Source organism: Hemitrygon akajei, chromosome 22 (genome assembly GCF_048418815.1).
Source record: "Hemitrygon akajei chromosome 22, sHemAka1.3, whole genome shotgun sequence".
Classification (NCBI taxonomy): Eukaryota; Metazoa; Chordata; class Chondrichthyes; order Myliobatiformes; family Dasyatidae; genus Hemitrygon; species Hemitrygon akajei.
This window is the reverse complement of record NC_133145.1, coordinates 33,264,780-33,290,665: the sequence shown is the minus strand read 5'-3', so window position 1 is coordinate 33,290,665 and position 25,886 is coordinate 33,264,780. Positions and strand designations below refer to the sequence as shown.

The 25,886-nt window shown below is 40.5% G+C and overlaps 1 protein-coding gene across 4 annotated transcripts in view; it reads left to right on the top strand.

The window, feature by feature from the left end:
* The first annotated feature begins 250 nt into the window (after positions 1–250).
* Positions 251–25,886, top strand: part of LOC140714607 (phosphoinositide 3-kinase regulatory subunit 6-like) — a 104,050-nt gene continuing 78,414 nt past the window's right edge. For 3 of the 4 annotated variants that reach the window (XM_073025948.1, XM_073025946.1, XM_073025949.1), the window contains exon 1: positions 251–443. In XM_073025948.1, the coding sequence (XP_072882049.1) occupies position 443 (1 nt within the window). In that variant the 5' untranslated portion in view covers positions 251–442. Of the gene's footprint in view, positions 444–809; positions 901–25,886 lie in introns of those variants that run through there. The other variant, XM_073025947.1, reaches the window with a different exon arrangement.

Genomic DNA, 25,886 nt, shown 5'->3' with positions numbered 1-25,886 from the left:
AACGATGGAGTGTTCGGTGAACTTCGATTTTGGATTGGGCTGCAATCTGATTAAACCCCGCATCATACAAACGCCGCCAGAGTCATTACATCTTTCAGAGCTCAGGATTCTGGAATTGCTTGTTTAAATCCATGCGTTGTCTCTGATTTGAAAAGCATGCACAGGAAAGTGACAAAAATATCGACTAACTTTCATTCTGCAAGAGGTCTAAATTTACTTCCTGTAATGAGTCCGACCAATGAGAAGCTGCAGATGGATTCTCTGCCATTCTCTTACACCAGTGAGCTCGGCTTGTTGTCCGACCTCGCTCATAGTAACTTGCGATGTGTCTTCGGGCTTTCGATCCAGAATTGATTAAGTGTGGAGTCGGCTTCATTAAGTGTTACATTCACAGCTGGAACTGGGAATCAAGGACAATTGCAGCCTATTGATATATTTATCCAGTGAGTTATTCGATTTATGTTTTGATGTGAAACTATTGATTCTCCCTTTTGCTGTGAAATCTTTATTTTAAATCGCTTTACAATACGGCCCAAGTCGTGGTCACTGGTAGGATTGTCTTGAGAAAGATGTTTAAGTAATAGAAAAACAGTGAGAACAAGTGCAAAGTGAAGCCATGCGATGTTTTGGCTTTGTTATTGTTGCTGTTTAGAAGCACGGTCCCTGGTTTGCCTGTTGGCAGCTGATTTTTTTTTTGCAGAAAACGAGTAAAGTGTAGTAAATAGATTCTGTCATGATAAGCAACCGCCCAGATTTCTGGATGTGCCGTTTGACTGTTAAACCGGCGTCATTATCACATTCGGTTCTCTCACTGGGGAGGAAAGGTTACGAGCAACTGAAAATATCACCACAGCCTGTGTTAAAACCGTGTTTGAACAGTTCTGCTCGTAGATTAGACAGGTATTTTCAACTGGCTTTACCCAATATGCCCGAATTTACTGTGAAGATGTTTCCTTATTTGTGCCCAGCCGCGTTTTTTGATTAATTTACATCTGGTAGCGACGGCAAACTGGCGTTTCCATGGGGAAATGTTGAATGCTTTAAAAGTTAGTTTATGGTAGAGCGACACCTTTGTGATCATAACATTATACAACAATACGTCAGACTGCCGACATAATAAGTAACTGGTTTATGCACTCAAAAAAGGTCTGAGACTTGCTTTCTGATTCAGGGTTAAATAATATTGATGTCAAATGCGACTGTTGTTGGTAGCACTCTTGGGTGAAGAAGAAATTTTGATTAGGAATTCTACTTCTGATATGTGAAGAGGGTAGGGTGTAGGGTAGATGAGTGTGTATGCCAGAGAGAGTGTATTAGGCAAATCAACCTACCAGTCCTCATGTGGTTATTTATTCATAAGTTGACGAGTCCTGTGCCCCAAGAGTGGTTACCAGCAGTAGGTAAAGATGTGGTCCAACACTTGTTGGTTCTGTACAGGGGGTTATTACAGTGTATCTGGAAGAGAGGTTTTTGGGTTTGAAGTTGTAAAGTTTTTATACCAAGCCCTGGGAATCTTCATCTTCTAATGCAGACCATAGTTTCCTTAAACAATCCTTTATGTCAACAGAAATACAGTGGCATGCAAAAGTTTGGGTACCCCAGTCAAAATTTCTGTTATTATGAATAGCTAAGGGAGTAAAAGATTACCTAATTTCCAAAAGGCAAGAAGTTAAAGATGACACATTTCTTTAATACTTTAAGCAAGATTACTTTTTTATTTCCATCTTTTACAGTTTCAAAATAACAAAAAAGGAAAAGGGCCCGAAACAAAAGTTCAGGCACCCTGCATAGTCAGTACTTAGTAGCACCCACTTTGGCAAATATTACAGCTTGTAAATGCTTTCTGTAGCCAGCTAAGAGTCTTACAATTTTTGTTTGGGAGATTTTCATCCATTCTTCCTTGCAAAAGGCTTCTAGTTCAGTGAGATTCTTGGGTCATCTTGAATGCACTGCTCTTTTGAGGTCTATCCACAGATTTTCGATGATGTTTAGGTCAGGGGTCTGTAAGGGTCATGGCAAAACCTTCAGCTTGCACCTCTTGAGGTAGTCCATTGTGGATTTTGAGGTGTGTTTAGGATCATTATCCTGCTGTAGAAGCCATCCTCTCCATCTACAGCTTTTTTTACACACGGTGTGATGTTTGCTTCCAGAATTCGCTGGTATTTAATAGAATTCATTCTTCCCTCTACCAGTGAAATGTTCCCCGTGCCACTGGCTGCAACACAAGCCCAAAGCATGATTGATCCACCCCCGTGTTTAACAGTTGGAGAGGTGTTCTTTTCATGAAATTCTGCACCCTTCTTTCTCCAAACATACTTTTGCTCATTGCAGCCAAAAAGTTCTATTCTAACCATCAGTCCACAGGACTTGTTTCCAAAATGCATCAGGCTTGTTTAGATGTTCCTTTGCAAACTTCTGATGCTGAATTTTGTGATGAGGATGCAGGAAAGGTTTTCTTCTGATGACTCTTCCATGAAGGTCATATTTGTGCAGGTGTCGCTGCACAGTAGAACTGTGTACCACCACTCCAGAGTCTACTAAATCTTCCTGAAGGTCTTTTGCAGTCAAACGGGGATTTTGATTTGCCTTTCTAGCAATCCTACAAGCAGTTCTTTCTGAAAGTTTTCTTGGTCTTCCAGACCTCAACTTGACCTCCGCTGTTCCTGTTAACTGCCATTTCTTAATTACATTACGAACTGAGGAAACGACTATCGGAAATCGCTTCACTATCTTCTTATAGCCTTCTCCTGCTTTGTGGGCATAATTTATTTTAATTTTCAGAGTGCTAGGCAGCTGCTCAGAGGAGCCCATGGCTACTGATTGTTAGGACACGGTTTGAGGAGTCAGGGTATTTATAAAACTTTGAAATTTGCATCACCTGGCCTTTCCTAACGATGACTATGAACAAGCCATAGCCCTAACAAGCTAATTAATGTCTGAGACTGTGGTAAAAGTTATCTGAGAGTTCAAATCTCTTGGGGTGCCCAAACTTTTTGCATGGTGCTCCTTTCCTTTTTTTTTCCACTCTAAAATTGTACAAAACAAAACTAATACACTAATCTTGCTTAAAATGTTGAAAAGAATCTTTAACTTTATGACTTTTGGAGATCAGTTCACCTTCTACTCACTTAACTATTCACAGTAGCAGAAATTTTGACCGGGGTGCCCAAACTTTTGCATGCCACTGTATGTAGCAGATCGACTGATTGGGTCGATATAAGACTTAACAATTAAACAATGCTTTATGATAATGATGTGCTGAGATTCCCAGTGAAGGCATGAAATATAGATGTCAAAGAACTTCAGAATCTAAAATGAAAATCTAAAATGAAAAGGAAATGTTTGAAATACTTGTGGGTAGCATCTGTGAAACGAGAAAGTGAGTTAATGTTTCAGCTCAATGAGTTCTGGTCAAATACCATTGATCTGAAGCATTAATTTTGTTTTTTCTCTCTCTGTTGCTCTATCTCTATCTTATTATCAGCTCTATAAAATGCTATGGTGCATATACAGAAACCTTGCTTTAATGCAGTTTTTATTTAGGGGGGATACACTCTTAGATTTTATGCCTTTACTTCAGATAACTTATTAATACAATTGAGATAACTTGGATTTCTAAGAAACCCAGAACTTTATATTTTCCCAGTTTTGTTCAGAGGCATTAACCTGAAATGTTAACACTTTTTCGCTGTCTACAGATGGTGTTTGATTGCTGAGGGTTTTCTAAATATTCTGGTTTTTATTTAGGTTTCCAGCTTCTATTCTTTGTACATTTTTTTTAATAAATTGTCATGATCTTGCTAAGATACCTGACTTCCTGCACTTTGAATTAAGTTTAAATAATATGTCTGTATAACAGATTCTGATTGTGAAATTTTCCACTAAGAATGAGCGAATATACAGCGAGGGTACCACAATTAAGAATATTACGTTAATATTCAGTTTAGTTGGTTTCACAAAGGATTTAGCAGGTAAATGCATTGTGTTGCATGGCATGTCGCAGAATTAAACAAGGTGCAATGTTTTGCATTCAGTTCCTCAGCACTTGTAGATATGGTGAAATGCAATCAGTCAGCCTGTTGCTAAATGAAGTGAAGTCTGAGGGGTATGCTCAGATATAAACTCAAATCTGATCTGACAATGAATGAAACAAACCTAATGCAAGCCTGAGATCCTATAATATTCCTTATATCTGACCTGTCCTGAACTTGGAGTATATAAAAACACAAAATGCTAACAAAATTCAGCAGGCCAGACAGCATCTATGGGAGGAGATAGTGACGACGTTTTGGGCCAAAACCCTTCGTTAGGAGTGAAGACTTCACTCCTGATGAAGGGTTTCGGCCCGAAACGTCGTCACTACCTCCTCCCGTAGATGCTGTCTGGCCTGCTGAGTTCTGCCAGCATTTTGTGTTTTTATCTATTTCCAGCATCTGCAGATTCACTTGTGTTGCCTTGGAGTATATAAGCGGATTAAATTGGGCTTGGGTTATATACCCAGGCTGTGGTGAAGTGTGGCTGATGGCAATGCTCACTGGTAGCTTTATACCTAAAGAATTCCCACTGGGCAAAGATACAAAAGCCTGTTAGGACTGTGAACACACACCACAGAGTAAGCTACCAACATCAGGGGAAAATTCAGTGGCTCACTGTTGCAGAAACAACAAAGCTGGACGTAGTTAAACTGGGGCCTTCTCAGTGCAAGAGGTTTAGATGGGGCAGAATTTATAAGGTGCATCCAGGAGGGATTCTTAAATCAATGTGTGCATAGTTTAACAAGAAGAGGAGCTGTACTAGGCCTGGTGTTGGCTAATGAGCCTGGCCAAGTGATCAACCTTTGAGTGGGTGAGCAGTTAGGGAACAGTGACCACAACTCCTTAAATTCTAAGATAGCTGTTGTAATGATAGGTATAGACCTTGTGGAAGTGTATTAAATTGGAGAAGGATAAATTATGAGAGCATTTGGCAGGAACGAGAGAGAGTTTTTTGGAAACAATTGTTTTTGGGCGTGTTCACATCCGACATGTAGCCTTTAAACTACTGCACTGAGTATAGGACAGGCAAGTTCCAATCAGATGGAAGGACAAGGATGCAAGGGTAAAAGAACCTTGAGTGTGGTGATAGGTGATGAAGTTAGTCACAAAGAAAAAGGAAAAGTACGTTAAGAAGCTAGAATCGATTATAAAGAAGCCAGAACAAGAACTCAAGGATATTTGGAAAACCAGGAGATACAATGAAAATTCTTTGGCAAGTTGGATTAAAGAGAATACCAAGGCATTCTATACATACATCAAGAGCAAGGGGGTAATGAGGGATGTTGGTGAAGTCCTTAAAGTGTACTTTCCATCAGTATTTACCAAGGGGAAGGACATGGAGGATAGGGAGAGCAGTGCCGAGCATACTGATATGCTAGGACATGTTGGGGTAAAGGAGAAGGTAGTGTTGAGTCTTTTAAAGAGGATTAATGCGGATAAGTCCCCAGGGCCTGATGGAATGTACCCTAGGTTATTGAAGGAGGCAAGAGAAGAGATTGCTGGGGTCTTGACCAATATCTTTGTGGCTTCTCCAGCCACATTTGAGGTCCTGGAGGACTGGCAAGTATCTAATGTTCAAGAAGGGGACCAGGGAAAATCCTGGAAACCATAGACTAGTGAGAATCATGTCAATGGTAGGTAAGTTACTGGAAAGAATTCTTAGCGATAGGATTTATGAGCATTTGGAAAGCCATGGCCTAATTAGGGAGAGCCAGAATTGCTTTGTACAGGGCATGTCATGTCTTACTAATTTGACTGAGTTTTTTTGATGAGCTGATGAAGGTGCTTGATGAGGGTAGAGCCTTGGATGCTGTCTACATGGATTTTCGTAAAGCATTTGGCAAGGTCCCTCATGGAATGCTCATGCAGAAGATTAAGATGCATTGGATCAATGGTGAATTGGCCATTGGGATTCACACCAGGCTTGTCCATAGAAGACCGAGTGGTGGTCAAAGGGATTCATTCCGTGATTAGCGGTGTTCCTCAGTAATCTGTGCTGGGACCTTTGCTGTTTGTGATGTATATTAATGACCTGGATGAAAATGTAGGTGGTTTGTTTAGTAAGGTTTCCAAAGGTATGAAGATTGGTGGTGTTATGGATTGCGCAGATGACTGGCAAAAAGATACAGTGGGACGTAAATCATTTGCTGATATGGGTAGAGAAATGAAAAATGGAGTCTACCGTGGCCAAATGTAAAGCGATGCACCTTACCGGGTTAAATGTAAAGAGATAGTACACTGATAACGGCAAGACCTTTAACAGTGTTGATGAATAGAGGGATCTTGGGGTCCAAGTTCATAGCTCCAGGTTGAGAGGGTGGTTAACAGGGTATATGACCTGTTTGATTTTATTAGTTGAGGCGCTGAGTTCAAAAATCAGAAAGATATGTTACAATTTTATAAAACTCTAGTTATTGGACAACATCTGGGGTATTGAATACAGTTCTGGTCACCCCATTTTAGGAAAGAAATCGAGGGTTTGGAGAGGGTGCGGAGGAGGTTTACCTGGGTGCTGCCTGGATGCGAGATTATGTGCTATACAAGAGACAAACTTGGGTAGTTTTGGAGTGGTGGAGGCTGATGGAAGATCTGATAGAGTATTGTAAGATTATGAGGGGGCATAAACAGAGCAGACAGGGTTGATAACAGAGGGCATGCATTTAAGGTGAGAGGGTTGATTTCAAAGGAAATGTGAGAGGCAAGCTTTTTTACACTGAGTGGTGGGTGCCTGGAATGCACTGCCTGGGGTGGTGGTAGAGCCAGATACATTAGAGACTTTTAAGAGATGTTTAGACAAGCGCATGAATGTGAGGAAAATTGTGTAGGCATAAGGGATTTGTTCGTTGGCCATTGTTTACCAGTTTATTTGGTTCAGCACAATATTGTGGGCTGAAGGGTCTGTTTCTGTGCGGTACTGTTCTATCTCTTATGTTCCATATTCTAATTGTGTGTACTGAGAAGTCTTGAATGTGGGTATGCGGACTTAGAAGGTAGTTCTGTGACACAGGGATTAGAGGGCCGGTCATATATATTTGAGGTTGTGAGTTCACATTTCACTGGGACTGCAGTATGTTTATGGGTTATCATAACCCATAGCCAGGTATGTTCTGACTTTGGAGCCTATTTATAGAAGATATTCCAGGTTGAGTCCCATGGCGAAGGTATTGACTTATAAGGAAAGACTGAACAGATTTGGCCTGTAATTTAGAAAAATGAGAGGAGATCTTACTGAAATATGTAAAGTTCACAGGGGACATGGCAGGATGGATGTTGAGAGACTGCAGGATAATCGAGTATTAACAAGCATAATTTCCAAATAGGAGATGATCCATATTAGGTGGAAGTAATGAGCATTTTTTTCTCTCTTAAAAATTTCTTTGGAATTTTCTACCCTAGAGGGCTGTAGAGGCTGAAGCATTGAATAAGGTTGAGGTGGAAACATTTTGAGCTACATGAGATTGAAGGCCAATGGTGACAAATCAGGAAGATCAGATTGAAGACAGTATTGGATCAGTCATGACCTTATTGAATAGTGGACAGGGCTGAAGGGGCCACGTGACCTAATCCAAGTAGCATCATCTAATGATTACACTTAATTTTGAATTGCCATCTCGAACAGTTTGGGCAATACAGCAGATATATTAAAAGTAGTCCTACAATTCTTATTTCTTCTCCTTCTCATGCAATTATCTGCAATACAATTATTTGTTTCCTTTTTCTAACTATTGGCTTTCTCTTCCTAAGTGGTACCTTGTTTTCTCTTTGTTCCATTTTCGAGGGTGAACTGGTAAACCAGATTTCACACATTTGCTAGGTAGTTGTGTATCATAGGGCAGACAAAATTTTCCAGCATCCCCAAAGGTATAAAAAGCATGCTGTTTTAATCTTTCAAATTAATTAATTAATTATATATACAGCACAGTAACAGGCCCTTCTGGCCCAATGGGCCTGCATTGCCCAATTACACCCATGTAACCAATTAAGCCATTGTAGCCTGTACATCTTTGTAATGTGGGAGGAAACCCACATGATCATGGGGAGAACTTGCAAACTCCTAACAGGCAGAGGTGGGAGAAATTAACCCATTATGACTCCTTGGTTGGGTGCAGCATTTAAAATGTGTTTCATTCCTCTCAGTTTCCTGTCCATTCCCAAGTTTTTGACTTTGACTGAATTGGGAACGGTACTGATAATATTTCCCTTTATTAGACTTGTTGGGTGGGGACAAAGCTTTTCATTTTTTAAACTAGCCCAGGCCTGACAGTTTGAGAACAAAAGCAGCTCAAGGTTACTGTTGCAATGATATAATAATAATAATAAATCTGTAAATAAACAATACTGAGAACATGAGTTGTGGAGTCCTTGAAATTGAGTCATAGATTGTAGTCAGTGTTGTGGTGATTGAAGTTGTCCACTCTGGTTCAGTAGCCTGATGGATGAAGGGTAATAACTGTTCCGGAATCCGGTGATGTGGTTCCTGTACCTCCTTCTCCATGGTAGCAGCAAGAGAGAGCATGGCCATGATGGTGGGAGCCCTTGGTGATGGATCCTGCTCCCTTGTAGATGTGCTCAATGGTTTGGAAGGCTTTTCCTGTGTGGAATTGAGCTATATCTGCCATTTTTTTGGAGGATTTTCCATTCTTGGACACAAGGGTTTCCACACCAGGCTGTGATGCAACCAGTCAGGATACCCTCCACTGTGCATCTATAGAAGTCTGTCAAACTGCCTGCATATGGTGAAAATCCCTTACTTCCCGACCTGTTCATGTGTCTGTCCAAATTGTTCGTAAATGAAAGAAGAAACAAGAAGAAGCATGGAATTATTTTTGGACACAGACAGAGACAGCAATAAGAAACAAAGTTGAAAGGTAGGCAATAAATTGGGAAGATGGTCAATGGGGAAAAAAACAAATGTGAGACATTGGGACTTAAATTTTAGACCAAATACTTTTTGGCATGGGTGTGCTTGGGCAAAAGCGAAAGGGAAAAAATATTTGGAAAAGATGGCAAGAGGAAATATAACCAATGCATGGGAAGCATGCTATTGCAATTTAGTAGGACTGGAACTGAATTTGTATTTTAAAAGTTATGAATTTTAATCCGATCATAAAGAAATAATCAATTTTAGCCAGAGACTGGTAAACCTATGGAATTGATTGCCACGGGCAGCTGTGGAGGCCAAGTCTGAATGTATATTTAAAGCAGAGGTTGATAGATTCTTGATTGGTCAGGGCAGGAAGGGATACGGGGAAAGGCAGGAGACTGGGCTGAGAGAAAAATTGTATCTACCATGATGAAATGGTGGAGAAGACTCAATAGGCCAGATAGTCTAATTCTGCTGCTATTTCTTATTGTCTTATGGTCAAATTAATCTGCCAGTAGGAAACAAAAATAACACCAGTAAATAATCTCAAAAGTGAAGGTTAAGTTACAATTTATTGATTGATGTCCTTCAGAAGACCCTTAAAACCATGAACAACAAGTGTTTTCAAAACAGTTGTTTGACCTTTGAGTAAGGCAATGTTAACTTCCTAATTGTGTCATTTGTCTCACATGGTGCAGCCATCTCAGTTTCAGTGATCCAGATTGATTTCTGACCTATGGTTTTATCTGTGTTCTTCCTGTGTTTCTCCTGGGTTTTCCGCTGTCCTTCAATACCTCAGAGGTATTGGTCAGTAATTTAATTGATTATTGCAAATTGATCCTAGTGCAAGTGGCTGGACTACAGGGAGAAATTGGGGGAGGGGAGTTAACAGCTATATTAGAGGGGGGCAGGCTACTGGGAAATAAGTGGCTGGATGGGGTAGATGGAAGTGTCTGGAATTGTCTCAATGGGCAGAATGGCCTCATCTCCTAACATCATAGAAAAGAGAAAATGAAATAACCTCAGTATAATTTGCTGGATAGGCAAAATCAGCAGACGTATGGGGACACTACCACCAGCAGTTCCCCTCTAAGTCTCTCAACATCCTGCATTGCAAATATTGTCACACCATTGTGGCAAGAAGAGCTGCTGCCTCAGTAAGCGAGGGTCAAGCTTGACTTTGTGTGGAGTTTACACATTCTCCCTCCTCCATGTTGGCGTTCTCCAGGTGTTCTGGTTTTCTCCCACATTCCCAAGGCCTGTGAGTAGGCAGGTTAATTGGATGCTGTAAATCGATCCCAGTAAATAGTAGAATCTAGAGGTGTTCTGATGAAAATGTTGGGAGAGAAAGATAGATCAGCTTAGGACTTGTTTCTGCACTTTGTGACTCTATAATTCTATTCTTTTGGGGTTCATTTGTTATGTTTCAATAATTGAGCTCAGATTTCATTCCTAAATCAAAAAGCATACTTATAAGTATCCACTGAAGTGCCACAGTGAGATCTCTACATTGGTTTGAGAGACTTCAATGAGTAAGAGTTATACTGGTTACAGCACGGTTTGAAAGTCTGAAGAAGAATTCTAGTGTAGTTCAACTCAAAGGTTTAAGAAGTGTGCAATGTAAAGCTCGAGTGCTACATGATAAACCAGGCAAGCGGAGGAAGATTGCGCAGCTAACCACATGTTGAAAGAATGGTGGAGGAGGAAACTTTTACTGAGGCACCGTGACCTGCTTTAGAACAGTGTATGGTTGTACAGAAGTGAGTTACTCCACTGACAGAATCAATTACAAGGAAACTGAGGATAAATGATAAATACAGATTTTGCTGGCAACGGACATATTTGTAAAAAGAGCTTTAAACAAAAAGAAAGTCATTCAGCTGTTCCAACACATTTCACAAGTAACTACTTCTGAATTAACTGTGCAATGGAAGTAATAATAACCAATTTTCAAACAGTAAACACAAACAAAAATGCAATATATAACTTGGAAATCTGTTTGGTTGAAGGGTATGAGTTTGGCCAGGACACTGGGAATAATCGCAATCTATATTTTGCTTTAAATGGTGCATTGGGATTGCATACATTGAGTTGAAATTGAAGATGTGGTCACATAAGCTTCTCTGAAATGTGGTATCACTGATAAATTTGTACTTCCTTAGTAGAGGGTTCAAATGAAAGCCTAGATTATATACTGATGCATCTGGAGTGATGAGTAATCCCTTGACCTTCTGACTCATTGGTGGAAATGCATCAGAAGCCGTGGCATATGAGTGTGAATTTAGACCAGTGGACTAGAGCATCAGACCTTTGGCCATTGAGGAAAGAGCTTCTTAACAAATATAAACGGGCAAGCACAAGAAGGAATACAGAGAGGCATTTTAGAAGAGGTAGGTAAAGGATGAACTATGGGATAGTGGAAGAGAAATGATTTAAAAAAATACAGGGAAATCTTTCATATGCTATAAAACAGAGTCTGGTACAATGGTCACCTCTATCTATGTCTTTGGTAGGTCGTATTAATGTTGTTAAAATGTATGTTCTCCCCAAATTTTTATACTTATTTCAATCTATCCCAATTTTTATTCCTAAATCTTTTTTGATTCCTTAGACTCTATTATTTTGTCATATCTGTGGCAGAATAAGCGCTCTAGAATTAATAAAATCCACCTCCAAAAATCTAAAAAAGAGGGTGGCATGGCTTTACCTAACTTTCACTTATATACTGGGCAGCTAATATACGTTGTGCTGCCTTCTGGTCTTTCTTCCACGGTCAACCCGAGTGCCCTAACTGGGTGGCAATGGAGTTGAGCTCCACTAAAGAATTATCTATATCTGCACTTCTTGGCTCTGCACTCCCTAGCAGTCTGCCCAGATCAATAGCTAATCCTCTTGTTAGACACACTTTGCGTATATGGGCTCAGTTCAGGAAATGCTATGGTTTCCAGGGGTTTTCCGTTTCTAGCCCTGTCGCACATAATCACCTTTTTTTACCTACTACGTACGATTCAGCATTCCATGTTTGGTACAGGAAGGGCATTAGACATTTTGAAGATCTCTTCATTGATAATCGCTTCGCTTCTTTTCAGCAGCTCTCTGTTAAGTTCAACCTGCCTAACGCTCACTTTTTCAGATATCTCCAAATCCAACACTTTATTGCTCCTTTAATTCCTAACTTTCCTGAAGTGACTACGAAAAATGCTATGGACCTATTTCTTTCCATTAATCCACTAGGTAAAGGTTTAATATCAATTATCCGAGATAAACTAGCAGCCTTACGACAGGCCCCTGTGGATAAAATTAAAATGGCCTGGGAGCAGGATTTAAATATCTCCTTATCCGAGGAGAGCTGGGACTCAGTTCTTAAATCGGTTAACACAACCTCTTTTTGTGCTCGCCATTGCCTTTTACAGTTTAAGATTGTTCATAGAGCCCATATGTCTAAATCTAAACTATCTCGATTCTACCCTGGCATTAGTCCGCTCTGTGATAAATGCAAGAGGGGCGTGGCCTCTCTCATCCATATGTACTGGTTCTGTCCTAGCCTGGAGAAATTCTGGAAAGATGTCTTCACTACATTATCGGGTATTCTGAATCAGCACCTAGAACCAAACCCCTTAATTGCTCTGTTCGGTTTTTGGGGCGAGACAGATTTATGTCTGGGTCCGACCAAATGCCGAATACTATCCTTTGCCTCTCTCCTGGCGAGACGCTTGATCCTCCTTAGATGGAGAGATGTTGCCCCGCCCACTCATGCGCAATGGCTTAACGACATTATGGCCTGCTTGGACCTCGAAAAAATTCATTATTCAGTTCTTAATTCGGATCTAAAGTTCCATAAGGTCTGGGGATCTTTTATCGAGTACTTTCATAACCTTCCTCTTGACTAGGGTTTTTTTTTCCTTTTTTTTCTTCTTTTCGGTCCCTTGCTTTCAGCTCCCTTTTTTTTCTGGTAGTAGGCATTACTATCCTCTGTTGCTAAGTGTATTCACAGTCTGGGAGTTTGACTGTCCTGACATACTCTCTATATTGTGTTGTAGTTGGTCTGGAGTTGTTGTTTTTTTCTTGTGTTGTGGGGCTTGGGGAGGACACTAAGCTTACTTGTCTTTAATTTAGGTGTTTTTTTGTTAAATTCTCTTCCTTTGTAGTATATTGTTATTGTATACTTAATTTTGCACTGTATTAATGCTCCTCATTGGGATTTGGGGTTTTTAATTTGTAAAATGTTTTGAAAAACTAATAAAAAAAATTAAAAAAAAATAAAAATAAAAAAAAAACAGGGAGAAAAGGTACCAGGCAATTTAAATGCCAATGATTAGGATGGGAATGTTCAAGATATGATTAGTAAATTTGCGGATGACACTAAAATAAGCATGTTGTAGACAGTGAAAATGATTATCAGTGTTTACAGAGGGACCTTGATCAGCTGGGTAAATGGCCTGAGAATGGAGTTTAATTTGGTTAAGTGCAAGGTGATTTGTTTTTGGAAAACATGAGGGTGTGGCGTTCACAGGGTTCTGGGGAGTGTTGTAAAACAGGATACCAGTACTCTTGACTGTACTAGGAGAACAAGTACGTGGTCTCTGAAAGTGTACTAACAGGTAGACAGGGTGATGAATAAGGCTTTTGACACACTGATCTTCATCAATCAGGGTGATGAGTTAAAAAAAAAAGTTGGGGGGTTATGGACACTGGTGAGGCTACATCAGGAATACTGTGCTCAGGAGAATGAAGGTGATCTCATAGAAGTGTACAAAATTATGAGAGTCATAGATAATGTTAGTATTCCCAGTCTTTACCCCAAGGCTTAAGTTTAAGATGAGAGGTGAGAGATTTAATAGGAATCTGAGGGGCACCTTTTTCACCTTGAGGATGGTCTGTTTATGGAGTGAGCTACCAGAGGGCGGTGGTTGTGGCAGGTATATTAACAACATTAAAAAAAAGCATGGACAATTAGGAAAGGTTTAGAGAGATATGGAGAAATGGGACCAATTTAGATGGAACTATTTGTTGCCATGAACCAGATGGGCCAAAGGGCTGTTTCTGTGCAGTATGACTGTGACGGGAATTTAACTTAACCTTTCATGTCAGTTTTTTTTAAAGTACAGTTACTTAATGAAGGAGGAGTATCATTTTGTCGTAATGAAAACTGGAAATGCTAAAATGGCGGGCCAGGCACCTGTAGAAAGAGAAACCAAGTTAATATTTCAGTTTGGGATGCTTTGCTAGAACTGACAAAGGGTTTTGGGTCTGAAATATTAACACTTGATACAGATGCAGTTGACCTGCTAAGTGCCTACAGCATCCTTTTTGGTTCTAATCTACAATTTCCAGCAACTACAATTTTCATTTTCATGAGCCGTCCCAGCATTTAATGCTCAAATCAGTAATCCGTGTGAGACATTTGTAGTATTCTCATTTGGATGGTTAATTAAAGTGGTCTGATATTGGCAGGTTGTGTTAAACTCTATAAACTGGTAACCAAATTAGTAATATTGCTGTATGTACTTCCTTCACAGTAAAAATGTGGCTTGATGTCAGGGGAGGGAACTGCATGTTATTCTATTTATCAGGGCTTCATCCTGGTCAGCATCAGATCAATTTCTTGGGGGCCAAGAGGTCAAAGAAAATAAATGTCCATTTTGTGCTTTTAATGTGGCACCAAATAAGGTGAGAACCAGAAAGAGGTGTGGCATGGAAATATTAATTTATGCAGATGACTAGTTTTACGTCAGGTCATTTTCCTGTGTGGTCAGTTATATATTCTTAGTAAGTGTGGACTGATGGAAATGTGATGCCAGGAATCCATGCAAGGTTTATTTCTCATAAAATTGGCTAGGTGATTACTTGCAGATCAATTGTTAGAAATGCTGTCTTTGTGACGTTTGTGTAATTGATGAATTTGGTGGTTGTGATGCAGTGAGTTGTTCAGGCTGTGTTCGACAGGCACATAGTTAATGAAAAGATGCACTGAGGTGAAGCTGCATTCCTGACCATTCTGTTTTCACCTGTTTGTTATTATTGGGGGTGTTTGGCATTAGTGAGCTTGTGGAACAGTGTAAGAGTCAGAATTTGAAATGAAAAAAAAAGACCTGGGACGGTAACCTTCCAATGATTTACAGAGATTTAAATATGGGACTAGTAGCACCCAACTTGCCCTCAGGCAAAACAGATTTCCAACCCACACTAGATCCTTGTTATCCAAGAGACTAAACGTACCTTGCTTCCCAACACTTGATATCATGGCCTTGGGACGAGACACAATCCTTTTCTCTCCTGCTCTTGGGGATTAACCACATCCTCTTCCTGCGACCCCCAACATTCACTCCCTGGGATCCATGCACACCATGGATTAAACCTCCTGATATATTCCAAGTGTACAAAGAGCCAAACCTGGGATACTTACACACATTGCCAGGTGCAAAACCTATATTCTGAGGGGGCCGTTATTCAGTTTTAAAAGGCAATAAACTAAAATACTTTTAGAGCAACTACCAAGGTCACCATTTGAGGATGAATGGAGGTGCCTTTGTGGCTCACTATGTTCACCTATCAGCACAATGCCCAAGTCATACTTATTTCAAGATTTGCCACTTTCGCAAATGGCCATCGTGAGCTGAGGTTGGCAACATTCTACTCTTACCTTATCAATTTGAAGATATTGTAACCTTTCTATTCATGAGAGCAATATGGCATATGGGCATTACTTTCAAAGCAACACACACAAAATGCTGGAGGAATGCAGCAGGCCTAACCCGCTGAGTTCCTCTGGGTTTTTGTCCGTGTTGCTCTGGATTTCCAGCACCTTCAGAATCTCATAGTTTTATATTACTTTCAGAGACCTGGAATCAACAGTGGATGTAGCTAGGGCAACCAAACTTCTTTGTTTGTTCCTCGACAGGTTTGTTTGCCCTGTTCAATATCAGCCTCTTTGAGAGCTAATGTCTCTTTTCATAATCTACAGCTGTTGGCAGGATGTAGAGGGATTAGTAGAATTGTTGGTTACTGGTAGTTTGGGAACACCAGTCTAAAATTGTACTTGTATTTTTGGGGAAAGGAAAAGTTTCAAATTAAGATTGTTGAGCCTTGTATCTCAATACCGGAAGTGAATTTTGTTTGACAGTAACTGAACAATTGGGAATTGAAAACTAATATTTAACTCCAGATTCAAATTACATGGAATAAAAAAACATTTTGTGGTTCATACCAGGAAATAGATACATGTATACATGCTACAAGTAGTCATGAGCAACCCAGCAGTTTAAAAGGGGAAGAGTGCAGTCAAGATTTCACGGAGTTAGTTTATGTTGAAGTGAGTGGTAAATAAACTAAATAACTGCGTTCATTGTCCATTTACAAAGATATTGATAGTGAACCCTTAGTTACATTAAGGGAACGTCACCATTCAAAAATTCTCAGGAAACATGCATATATTTGAAGTTTATAGAGTCATGCAGCCCAGAAAACAGTTCAAAGTAGATATTTTTAATCAAAGTACGTATATGTCATCATCTACAACCCTGAAATTAATTTACTTACGTGCATACTTAGTCCATAATAGAATAATAACCATAATAGAATCAATGAAAGACCACACCAATCTGGGCCTTCTATCCAACTGATCCACGCCAACCAAAATACCTATCCAAATTAGTCCCATTTGCCTGTACTTGGCCCGTATACTAATTTTCTTTTTTCAGAAATTGCTATTGTACCTGCCTCAGCTACTTTCTCTAGCTGCTCGTTCTATATACACACCACCCTTAAAAAATAAAACAACACCTTCTGGATCTGGTGACCCTGTGATCTGTGAATAGCAGGCCAACGTCAGAACATCTTTCAAGAGGGCGAACTCTCACAAGGCGCCAGGCCCTGATGATGTACTTAGTAGGGCTCCACCTGGCAAACAACTGGCAAGTCTGTTCAAGGACCTCCTCAATCTCTCAGTGCTGCAGTTGGACGTTCCCACCTGCTTCAAAAGGGCAACAATCATAACAGTGCCCAAGAAGAGTAGGGTGAGCTGCCTCAATGACTATCACCCAGTGGATCAACTTCGGTAACGAAGTGCTTTGCGAGGTTGGTCATGGAAAGAATCACCTCCTACCTAAGTAAGCACCTGGACCCACTGCAATTTGCCTACCAGTATAAGAGGTCTACAGCGGATGCAATCTCATTGGCTCTCCACTAAGTCTCAGATCATCTGGACGATACTACATCAGGCTGATGTGCATTGATTACAACTCAGCATTCAACAAAATCATGCCCTCATTTCTCATCATCAAACAACAAAACCTGAGCTGCTGTACCTCCCTTTGTAACTGGATCTTTGATTTCCTCATTGGGAGAACACAATGTTGATCAGAAATAATATCTCCTCCTTGCTGCCAATTGGCACTGGTGTCTCTCAAGGATGTGTACTTAGCTCAGTGCTCTACTCTCTCTACACCCACAATTGTGTATCTAGGCACAGCTCAAACACTATCTATAAATTGGCCGATGGCACAATTATTGCTGGCAGAACTTCAGATGATGACAAAGAGGCATATAGGAGCAAGATAGATCAGCTGGTTGAGTGGTAACAACCTTGTCAATGTCAGTATGACAAAAGTGTTGATTGTGGACTTCAGAAAGGGGAGGTCAAGGGAACGCACCACTTCTCATCGAGGGATCAGAAGTGAAAAGAGTTTCAAGCTCCTGTGTGTCAACATCTCTGAAGATTTATCCTAGGTTTCATTTCCAAAGAAGGCACAACAGTGTTGTATTCCAGTAGAAGTTAGGGGAAATTTGGTATGTCATCAAGGACTCTCAAATTTCTACTGATGTACTGTGGAGAGTATTCTAACTGGTTCCATCTCTGTCTGGTATGGCAGGGACACTCTGCAGGGTTGGACTAAGTTGCAGTAAGTTGTAAACCTAAATAGCTCCATCATGGGCACCAGCTTCCTCAGCATCTAGGCCACTTTCAAAAAGTAATACCTCAAAAAGGCAGAGCCTGAAGACATAACTCAATGTTTCAGGCACAGCTTCTTCCCCTCTGCCAACAGATTTCTGAATGGTCAATGAATCCATAAATGCTACCTCACTATTTCTTCCTCTCTTTTTATGCTGGTTATTTATTTTTATATGTATATGTATTTCTTTATGTATTTTATAGTATTTATTATGCATTACAATGTACAGCTGCTACAAAACAAATTTCATGGAAGTTGAGCTCATCTGGGAGTGAAGCATCATAGCTATTTATAATGTTAGGTTTCACCTTGTAGGAAGTAATGGCCTGCAAACCCTGCCAGAGCTGGCATGCATCCAATTCCATCTCTAACCTCAATCAGAATTGTTTTTTCACCCTTAAAATAGCCTTCCATAGGTCGTACCAGGACTTCTTGCATAGCTCTGGATCACTGGTCTTAAATGCCACAGAGCTAGCCCACAGCAGACTATGACTTGAATCTCCAAATTTGATTTGAAGCTGGGATTTGAACCAGATGAATCTCGTGGTTCATCCATGGCTTTTGGTGTGGGTATGTCCAGTATGTTTTCAAAGGCACACACTCATCTACACGGGTCTTGATGAAGTCAGTGACAACTATGGCGTATTTATTCAAACTGGAAGACGAATCCCTGAATATTGTCCAGTCCACTGATTCAAAGCACCTGTAAACGCTCTGGTGGCTCCTTGGTCCTCACCGCTGGTGCTGTGGTCTTTAGTCTCTGCCCATATGCTGGGGGCAGGAATACAGTACTGTGCAAAATACTTTTGCTGTGTTCTATGTTTGTTAACACGGACCAGATAGTGAGTTTGTAAATCTGGCAGGAGTAAAGGATGATGGTAATGGCGGGGGTGGAATGCTGCAGGAGGGGTGTGGGGTAGGTGGCAGAGAAGCGCACCAGGAGCAGGGGAGGGGGTTGTGCAGGTGCAGACACGCCCAGACCTGAGACACTAGGGAAAGTTACTTGATTCCAAACAATTGTTTTATTGATCGTTACAGAATGTCTCTCTGCTGCTTCCCACTCCCTTCCCCCACCTCCCTTCCACTTTCTCCAATGACTCCCTTCTTCCTGTCCCCTTCCCACTCTCAGTCCACAACAGAGATCCATATCAGAATCAGGTGTATCATCACTCACACAGATCATGATTTTTTTGTTTTGTGCCAGCAAGACGTAAAATTACGACAGTACTGTGCGAGAGTCTTTGGCACCCTAGCTATATATATGTGCCTAAGACTTTTGCACTGTACTGTACAGCCTTGTGATCGGACTTTCCAAAGTGTGGCCATGCGATGGCAGAGTAAGCGTTCTTGATGGTGGAAATGACAGTAATCAAGTGTTTTGGCTCTTCCAGTTTGACAGGCGATATGTTAGCAGTAGTTGTTCAGAAACTGCTTCAAGCTGGCCTAGTTGAAACTTCCTGCAATGATAGTGAACGCATCGTTGTGCACAGTTTCGTGCCTGCTGATAACTTGCTCAACTTCTCCAATGCCTGCCTAACTTTGACCTGAAGTGGAATATACCATTACCAGGATAATGGCGATAAACTCCCTCGGCAGATAAAATGGATGATATTTGGCTGATAGATGTTCGAATTCGGATGAGCAGAACTGAGAAAGAACTACCATGTTTGTGCGCCACGATGAGTTAATCACAAAGCATAACCATCTGCTCTGCCTTAGAAACCTGAGCTGCCCTGTGTTTTGTGGAGAATAATGAAGCTAATTGAGAAAGCAGCTGGGATTTCCTTCGTTAATTTGGCATCGCCCAAATTGTGAGGGTCCTTAATGGTTCCGCTTACTTGAGACAGGAGACTGTTGCAGAACAGTTTCTAATTAGCATCAGTCGCATTTACTTGTGTGACCATTAGACACTGCACTGTGCTTGGAGTGAACAGTTTTAAATAGCATCAATTGCATATGTTTGTATTCAAAAAGCAGTGACTTTTGTCACTGATAATTGACAAGAAATAAGCAGTAAGACAATTCAGAGCTGTTTTGATCACTGCCATTTCAAACATTCAGACTTGGAGATGACATAAATGGCCATGAGTGAAAATGAAACAATTTTACTACTTCAACAAGTCCTAGGAACTATGAAGAATTTGAAGGTATCAACAATCGTCTTGAATGTTAGAATGAAAACCGAAGATTTGAAAGATGCAATCGTTGAAAGCATTGTATGAAGGCTACCTATTATCTGCACTGATTTTCTTCATTTACAGTCAATCAAAGAAAACAGCAGCATAAACTAAACTCTACTAATAATTATTAGGAAGTAATATACAGTTTTATAGTACTGTAGTAGTGTTGCTGGCATTCTAACCTGTTCTGTATTTCATTTGAATATGTAATTTGTTACTCAGCTAAACAGTAGTTTGTCTTTTTTATACTTTTTCAACTGTTTCCATGAAACTTCGCCTTATTGGGACAGCCACTTAATTAGGCCAAGATGTGTCTTGATTAGGTCCTTAATTAGGTCCTGATGTGTCCTAATTAACCAGAATCCGCTATAAATAAATGGTGCGATTAAAAAGGAATGATGAGATAATGTTCATCGTGTCACAGACCATTCAGAAATTGATGATGGAGAGGAAGAGGCTCCTTCCTGAATTGTTGACTGTGGCTCTTCTGGCTCCTCTATCTCATCCCTGATGGTAGTAATGAGAAGAGGGCATATCCTGGATGGTGAAGGTCCTTAATGATGCACACCAACTTTAGGATGCACTACCTTTCGAGCATGTTCTCTATGGTGGAGAGGGTTGTGCCTGTGATGAACCTGGCTGGGTCTACCACCCTCTGCAGCCTCTTTCAATCCTGTGCATTGGAGCCTCCACATCAGTCTGTGATGCAACCAGTCAGAATGCTCTCCACTGTACGCCTGTAGAAATTTGCATGTCTTTGGTGACATGCCAAATCTCCTCAAACTCCTAATGAAGCAGAGTCATTGGCTTCTCTTCATGATAGCATCAATCGGCTGGACCCAAGACAAACCCTCATTTGTGTTGACACCCAAGAACTTAAAGCTGTTCATCCTTTCCACTGCTGAACCCTCATTGAGGACCAGTGCATATTCTCTTGATGTCCACCATCAGTTCCTTGGTTTTGCTAATGTTGTGTGTGACATTGCTGATGCAACATTATTCAGCCAGCTTATCTACCACAACTCTTGTTGCCATTTGAAATCCAAAGGTTAGGGCAATCTTGTTGATGAGCTCTTTAGAACATTTGTGGCAGGTAGTACATACATAAGTTGTTTTCAAATAAAATAATAAACTTGCTTAAATATGATGTTAATCCTGAGGGAGTATATAGCATAGAACAGGCCTTCTATCCCAGCAACTCCTTGTAGCCTTTGTACTCTATTCAACTTTCCTCCTTTACTCCTCTTTGAACTCTACCAAGGTTACCTTTCTCCCTCATACGCAAATGCAGCTTCCCCTTAAAGCCATCAGTAGGATTTCCCCGACTATCACCTGTGGTAATGTGTTCCACATTCCAAATGCTCTTATTGAAGAAGTTCTTTCATAATCAGAGGTTCAGAGTAAAAGTGCTTCAGTTGCCTCCTTGGTTGAATTGTTCAGCTGTTTATGCCTCATCCATATACAGTTGTTCTCGTTCCATATAGTTCTGTACTTCGTCATAGAGTCATAGAAAAGTACTGCACAGAAACATGCTCTTTGGCCCACCTAGTCCATGTGGAACCATTAAAGCTGCCTACTCCCATCGACCTGCATCCAAACCATAGTACTCCATACCCCTACCATCCATGTACCTATCCAAACTTCCCTTAAACATTGAAATCAAGCTTGCATGCACCACTTATGTTGGCAGCTGGATTCACATTCTCACAACTCTCTGAGTGAAGAAGTTTCCCCTCATGTTCCCCTTAAACATTTCACCTTTCATTTTTAACCCATGATCTGTAGTTTGAGTCCCGACAAACTTCAGTGGAAGAAGCCTGCTTGCATTTACCCTATCTACACCACTCATAATTTTGAACACCTCTATCAAATCTCCCCTCGATCTTCTACATTCCAAGGAATGAAGTCCAAACTTATTCAATCTTTCCTTATAACTCAGGTCCTGCAGTCCTGGCAACATCCTTGTAATTTTGCTATATATCCTTTCAACCTTATTTACATCTTTCCTGTAGGTAGGTGACCAAAACTGCACATAATACTCCAATTAGGCTTCACTAACATCTCTTACAACTTCAGCAGAGCGTCCCATCTCTTGTACACAATACTTTGATTTATGAAGGCCAATATAATTGTTTCAAAAAACTGTGAAGGTACAATTGGCTTCTCTCACCTTTTCAGGTAACACTTTGCAAGGTGTATCAATTCAACTGACACAGAACAGCAGTTTCTTTTGGCAAGAACCTTATTCTACTTTTCTTTTAATGGACTTTCTGCCTCTGAACACAATTTCCCTCGCCAACTCAATCAGCATGATCAATGATTCTAAACACTCCTACTTAATCCTCTGTTAACCACATCTTCTGTCTCTTCACATGTTTGAAGTACTTCATCATTAGGATGGTTGGGGTGAAGTTACTTATTTTTATGTTTTATATCCATTCATCTAGTTTCATTTACATCTGAAATTAAAACAAAGAAGTTTTGATAGTTTGTGGTATCTGTGGTGAGAAAAACAGATTTAGTGTTTCAGATCAATGGCTGCTCTTTAAAAATGGATTTATTTAAAAACAGGATATGTTTCAACTGGCAGAGCAAGGGGAGAATAGATGGAGGGAACTGTAGAATGTCTGGCTGGAACAGAGTGGAGATAGCACAGATTGGTCAGAGAATCATAAATACAGAAACTGACACTGTCAATTAAACTGCAATTTATACTAATTGATTTAATCTCCATATTCCAATCAATTTTCTACACTCACCCTAAACTTTTCCACTTACATTCAAACCAGAGACAATTTTACTAAAGCAGCAAGATATATGGGGAGAGTGCTGATGGTCACATCAGAATAAGACAAGGAAAGTTTAACAGTTGCATTGTGCCCGTTTTATTTCAGTAATTAAACTGTAGTTTTTGAATTGGAAGGTTGTTGATTCCAACCATATGCCAATTTCTATTGATTCAAAATAGTTGTGTATTGTCATGCACTATGGGGTGCTGTGGTGAACTACATATACCTGTCTGGACACCCCCCCCCCCCCCCCCGCTGACTGCTCCTGTGGCTCCTCCCACAGACCCCAGTATAAAGGCGATTGGAGCTACAGACCCTTCCTCATTCTCCAGGATGTCGTGTGATGGTCACTTGCTGCTTGTGCTTTCTTCCAGCCAATAAAAGCCTACCTTAACCCACATCTCAGAGTTATTGATGGTGCAATGGAGTTCCTTGCTTGCATGAAATTCACAGAGCAAGTAGACTACTATCGAGCACATTTTCCAGGCAGTGGTGTTGACTGCTGTCAACCGAAAGGTCTGCAAGGGTCTGTCAAACAGGAATGTGCTCTTAGCCCACTGCTCTACTTTCTCTACACCCATTGTCTGTGAGGCTAGGCACAGCTCAAATGCCAGCTATAAATTTGCTGATGAGACAACTATTGCTGGTAGAATTTCAGATTGGTGTAGAGGAGTTAGTTGCGTGGCTCACAGCAGAAACCTTGCACTCAACATCAGCAAAACCAAAGAGCTGATTGTGAACACAAACCAAATCCCATAGAGGGATCAGAGGTGGAGAGAGTGAGCAATTTCAAGTTCCTGGGTGTCAGTATCTCCGAGGACCTAACGTGAATGCAACATATTGATGCAGCTATAAAGAAGGCAAGGCCGCAGCTGTATTTCATTAGGGGTTTGAGGACATTTAGTTTGTCAACTAAAACACTTGAAAACTTCTACAAATGTACTGTGGAGAGCTTTCTGACTGGCAGCTTCACTGTCTGGTATGGGGGGGGGGGGGGGTTACTGCACAAGATCAAAGTAAGTTGCGGAAATTTGTAAAACTTCTCAGTTCGATCATGGGTACAAGCCTCCATGGTATCCAAAACATCTTCAAGGAGCTGTGCATCCATTACTAAGGATCCCCACCACTAAGGACATGCATTATTACTATTGGGAAGGGGGTACAGATGCCTGAAGGCACACACTCAGCCACTCCGGAACAGTTTCTTCCCCTTTGCCATCTGATTTTTAAATGGACATTGAACCCATGAACACTACCTCACTACCCTTTTTTATTTGCATTACTTATTTTAACTTAACTATTTAATATATACATATTTACTGTAATTCAGTTTTTTCTCTCTATTTACTTATCATGTATTTCATTGAACTGCTGCTGTAAAGTTAACAAATTTCATGACGTATGCCTGTGTTATTAAATCTGATTCTGACTTTCCACAGACATAAATTATTTCGCAGCACTATTTGAACTACTAGCCTAACACAAATCTCTCAACTTAGAAATTAATTAGCCATTCTGTCACTGGGACTTGTGAATAGACTCCTTGTGTGCATACAAAGCCTCAATGCCCCCAGAAATAATTCATTGGCAGTAATCCACTCTTTTGCTTGAGGGCGTGAATCCTATATCAGTACAAACTCAGTTTCCTTTTCAAGGGGAAGTTTCATGAAGCCGTCAAAAAGTTAAAACTTTGACAAATACAGAGTAGTGGTTGTAAGGAGTTCACCATTTTTCAGGGTAATTGCCCTGTTTTTAAATGATCCGTTTTTTTCCCCCCTGCATTTTCAGCTTCCTTTACTTGTCAGATGTTTTCTTTTAAAGGAATTGAAAATCAGACATAAACAAACAAAATGAATAGGTCAGTGAGCTGCACTCTGAGTAGTTTGTAAGAGGCTGATGCTAGATCTGCGAGAAGTTATTGAGTAAGGCTGCTGCAAGGCGACCAAGAGATGCAAAGGCTTAAAGGCATTTAGAAGTTACAACATTAAAACTAGTCAATCAGTCCAAACAGTCCCCAGTATGATCTTTGTCCTCATTGTTAAATAATATGAGGAGGAAGCTTTTAAAATTCTGAAGCTAATTAAGATGGGATTCCTAATGGGAGGGATAATACTGGGCGGGATATATGCAAGTGATTTTTGGGCAAGTTGGAGTTTGTGGGAAACAAGACACAATGGACGCTGGAATCTGGACCAACACACTGGTCCTTGGGTTGAGATTCCAAGTTGGAGGGAGACCAACTTTGATGGTATCAGAAAGGATCTGGCAAGTGTTGATTGGGACAAGGTTGTTTTCAATCAAAGATGTATTGTGGTTTTTGAGAAATATTGAGGCCCTGGTTAAGAAAATGAAGGAGGTGTATAACAGGTATAGGCAGGCAGGAACACATGAGTTACTTGAGTATAAGAAATGCAAGAAAACACTTAAGAAGGAAATCAGGAGAGCTAAAAGAAGGCATGAGGTTGCTCCAGCAGTTAAGGTGAAAGATTCCTGAGGGCTTCTACTGATTTATTAGTAGCAAAAGGATAGCAAGGGCCAAAATTGGTCCTCTGGAACATTAGGGTGGTGATCTATGTATGGTGCTAAAAGAGGTTTTTAATGGATTTTTTTTTTTTGCATTTGTATTTACTCGGGAGATGGACGCAGAGGTCACAGATCCTATACAGATTAGAAAGGATTATTTTGCTGTCTTGACAGGATTTATCCTGTCTTGATAAATCCCCAAGACCTGACACGGTGAGAGGCTAATGCAGAAATTGCATAGGTCCCTTGCAGAGATATTTAAAACATCCTTAACCATGGCATGAGGTGCCAGAGGATTAGTGGATAGCTCATGTTGTTCCATTGTTTATGAAAGGCTCTAAGAAAAAACCAGGAAATTATATGCTGGTGACCCTGACATCATCATTTGAAAAGCTATTGGAAGGTATTCTATGGGACTGGAGATATCTAAATACAGGTATTTGGATAGAAAGGGATTGATAAGGGATAGTCAACATGGCTTTGTGCTTGGTAGATCATTTCTAACCAATTTTATTAAGTTTTTCGAGGAAGTTACCAGGAATATT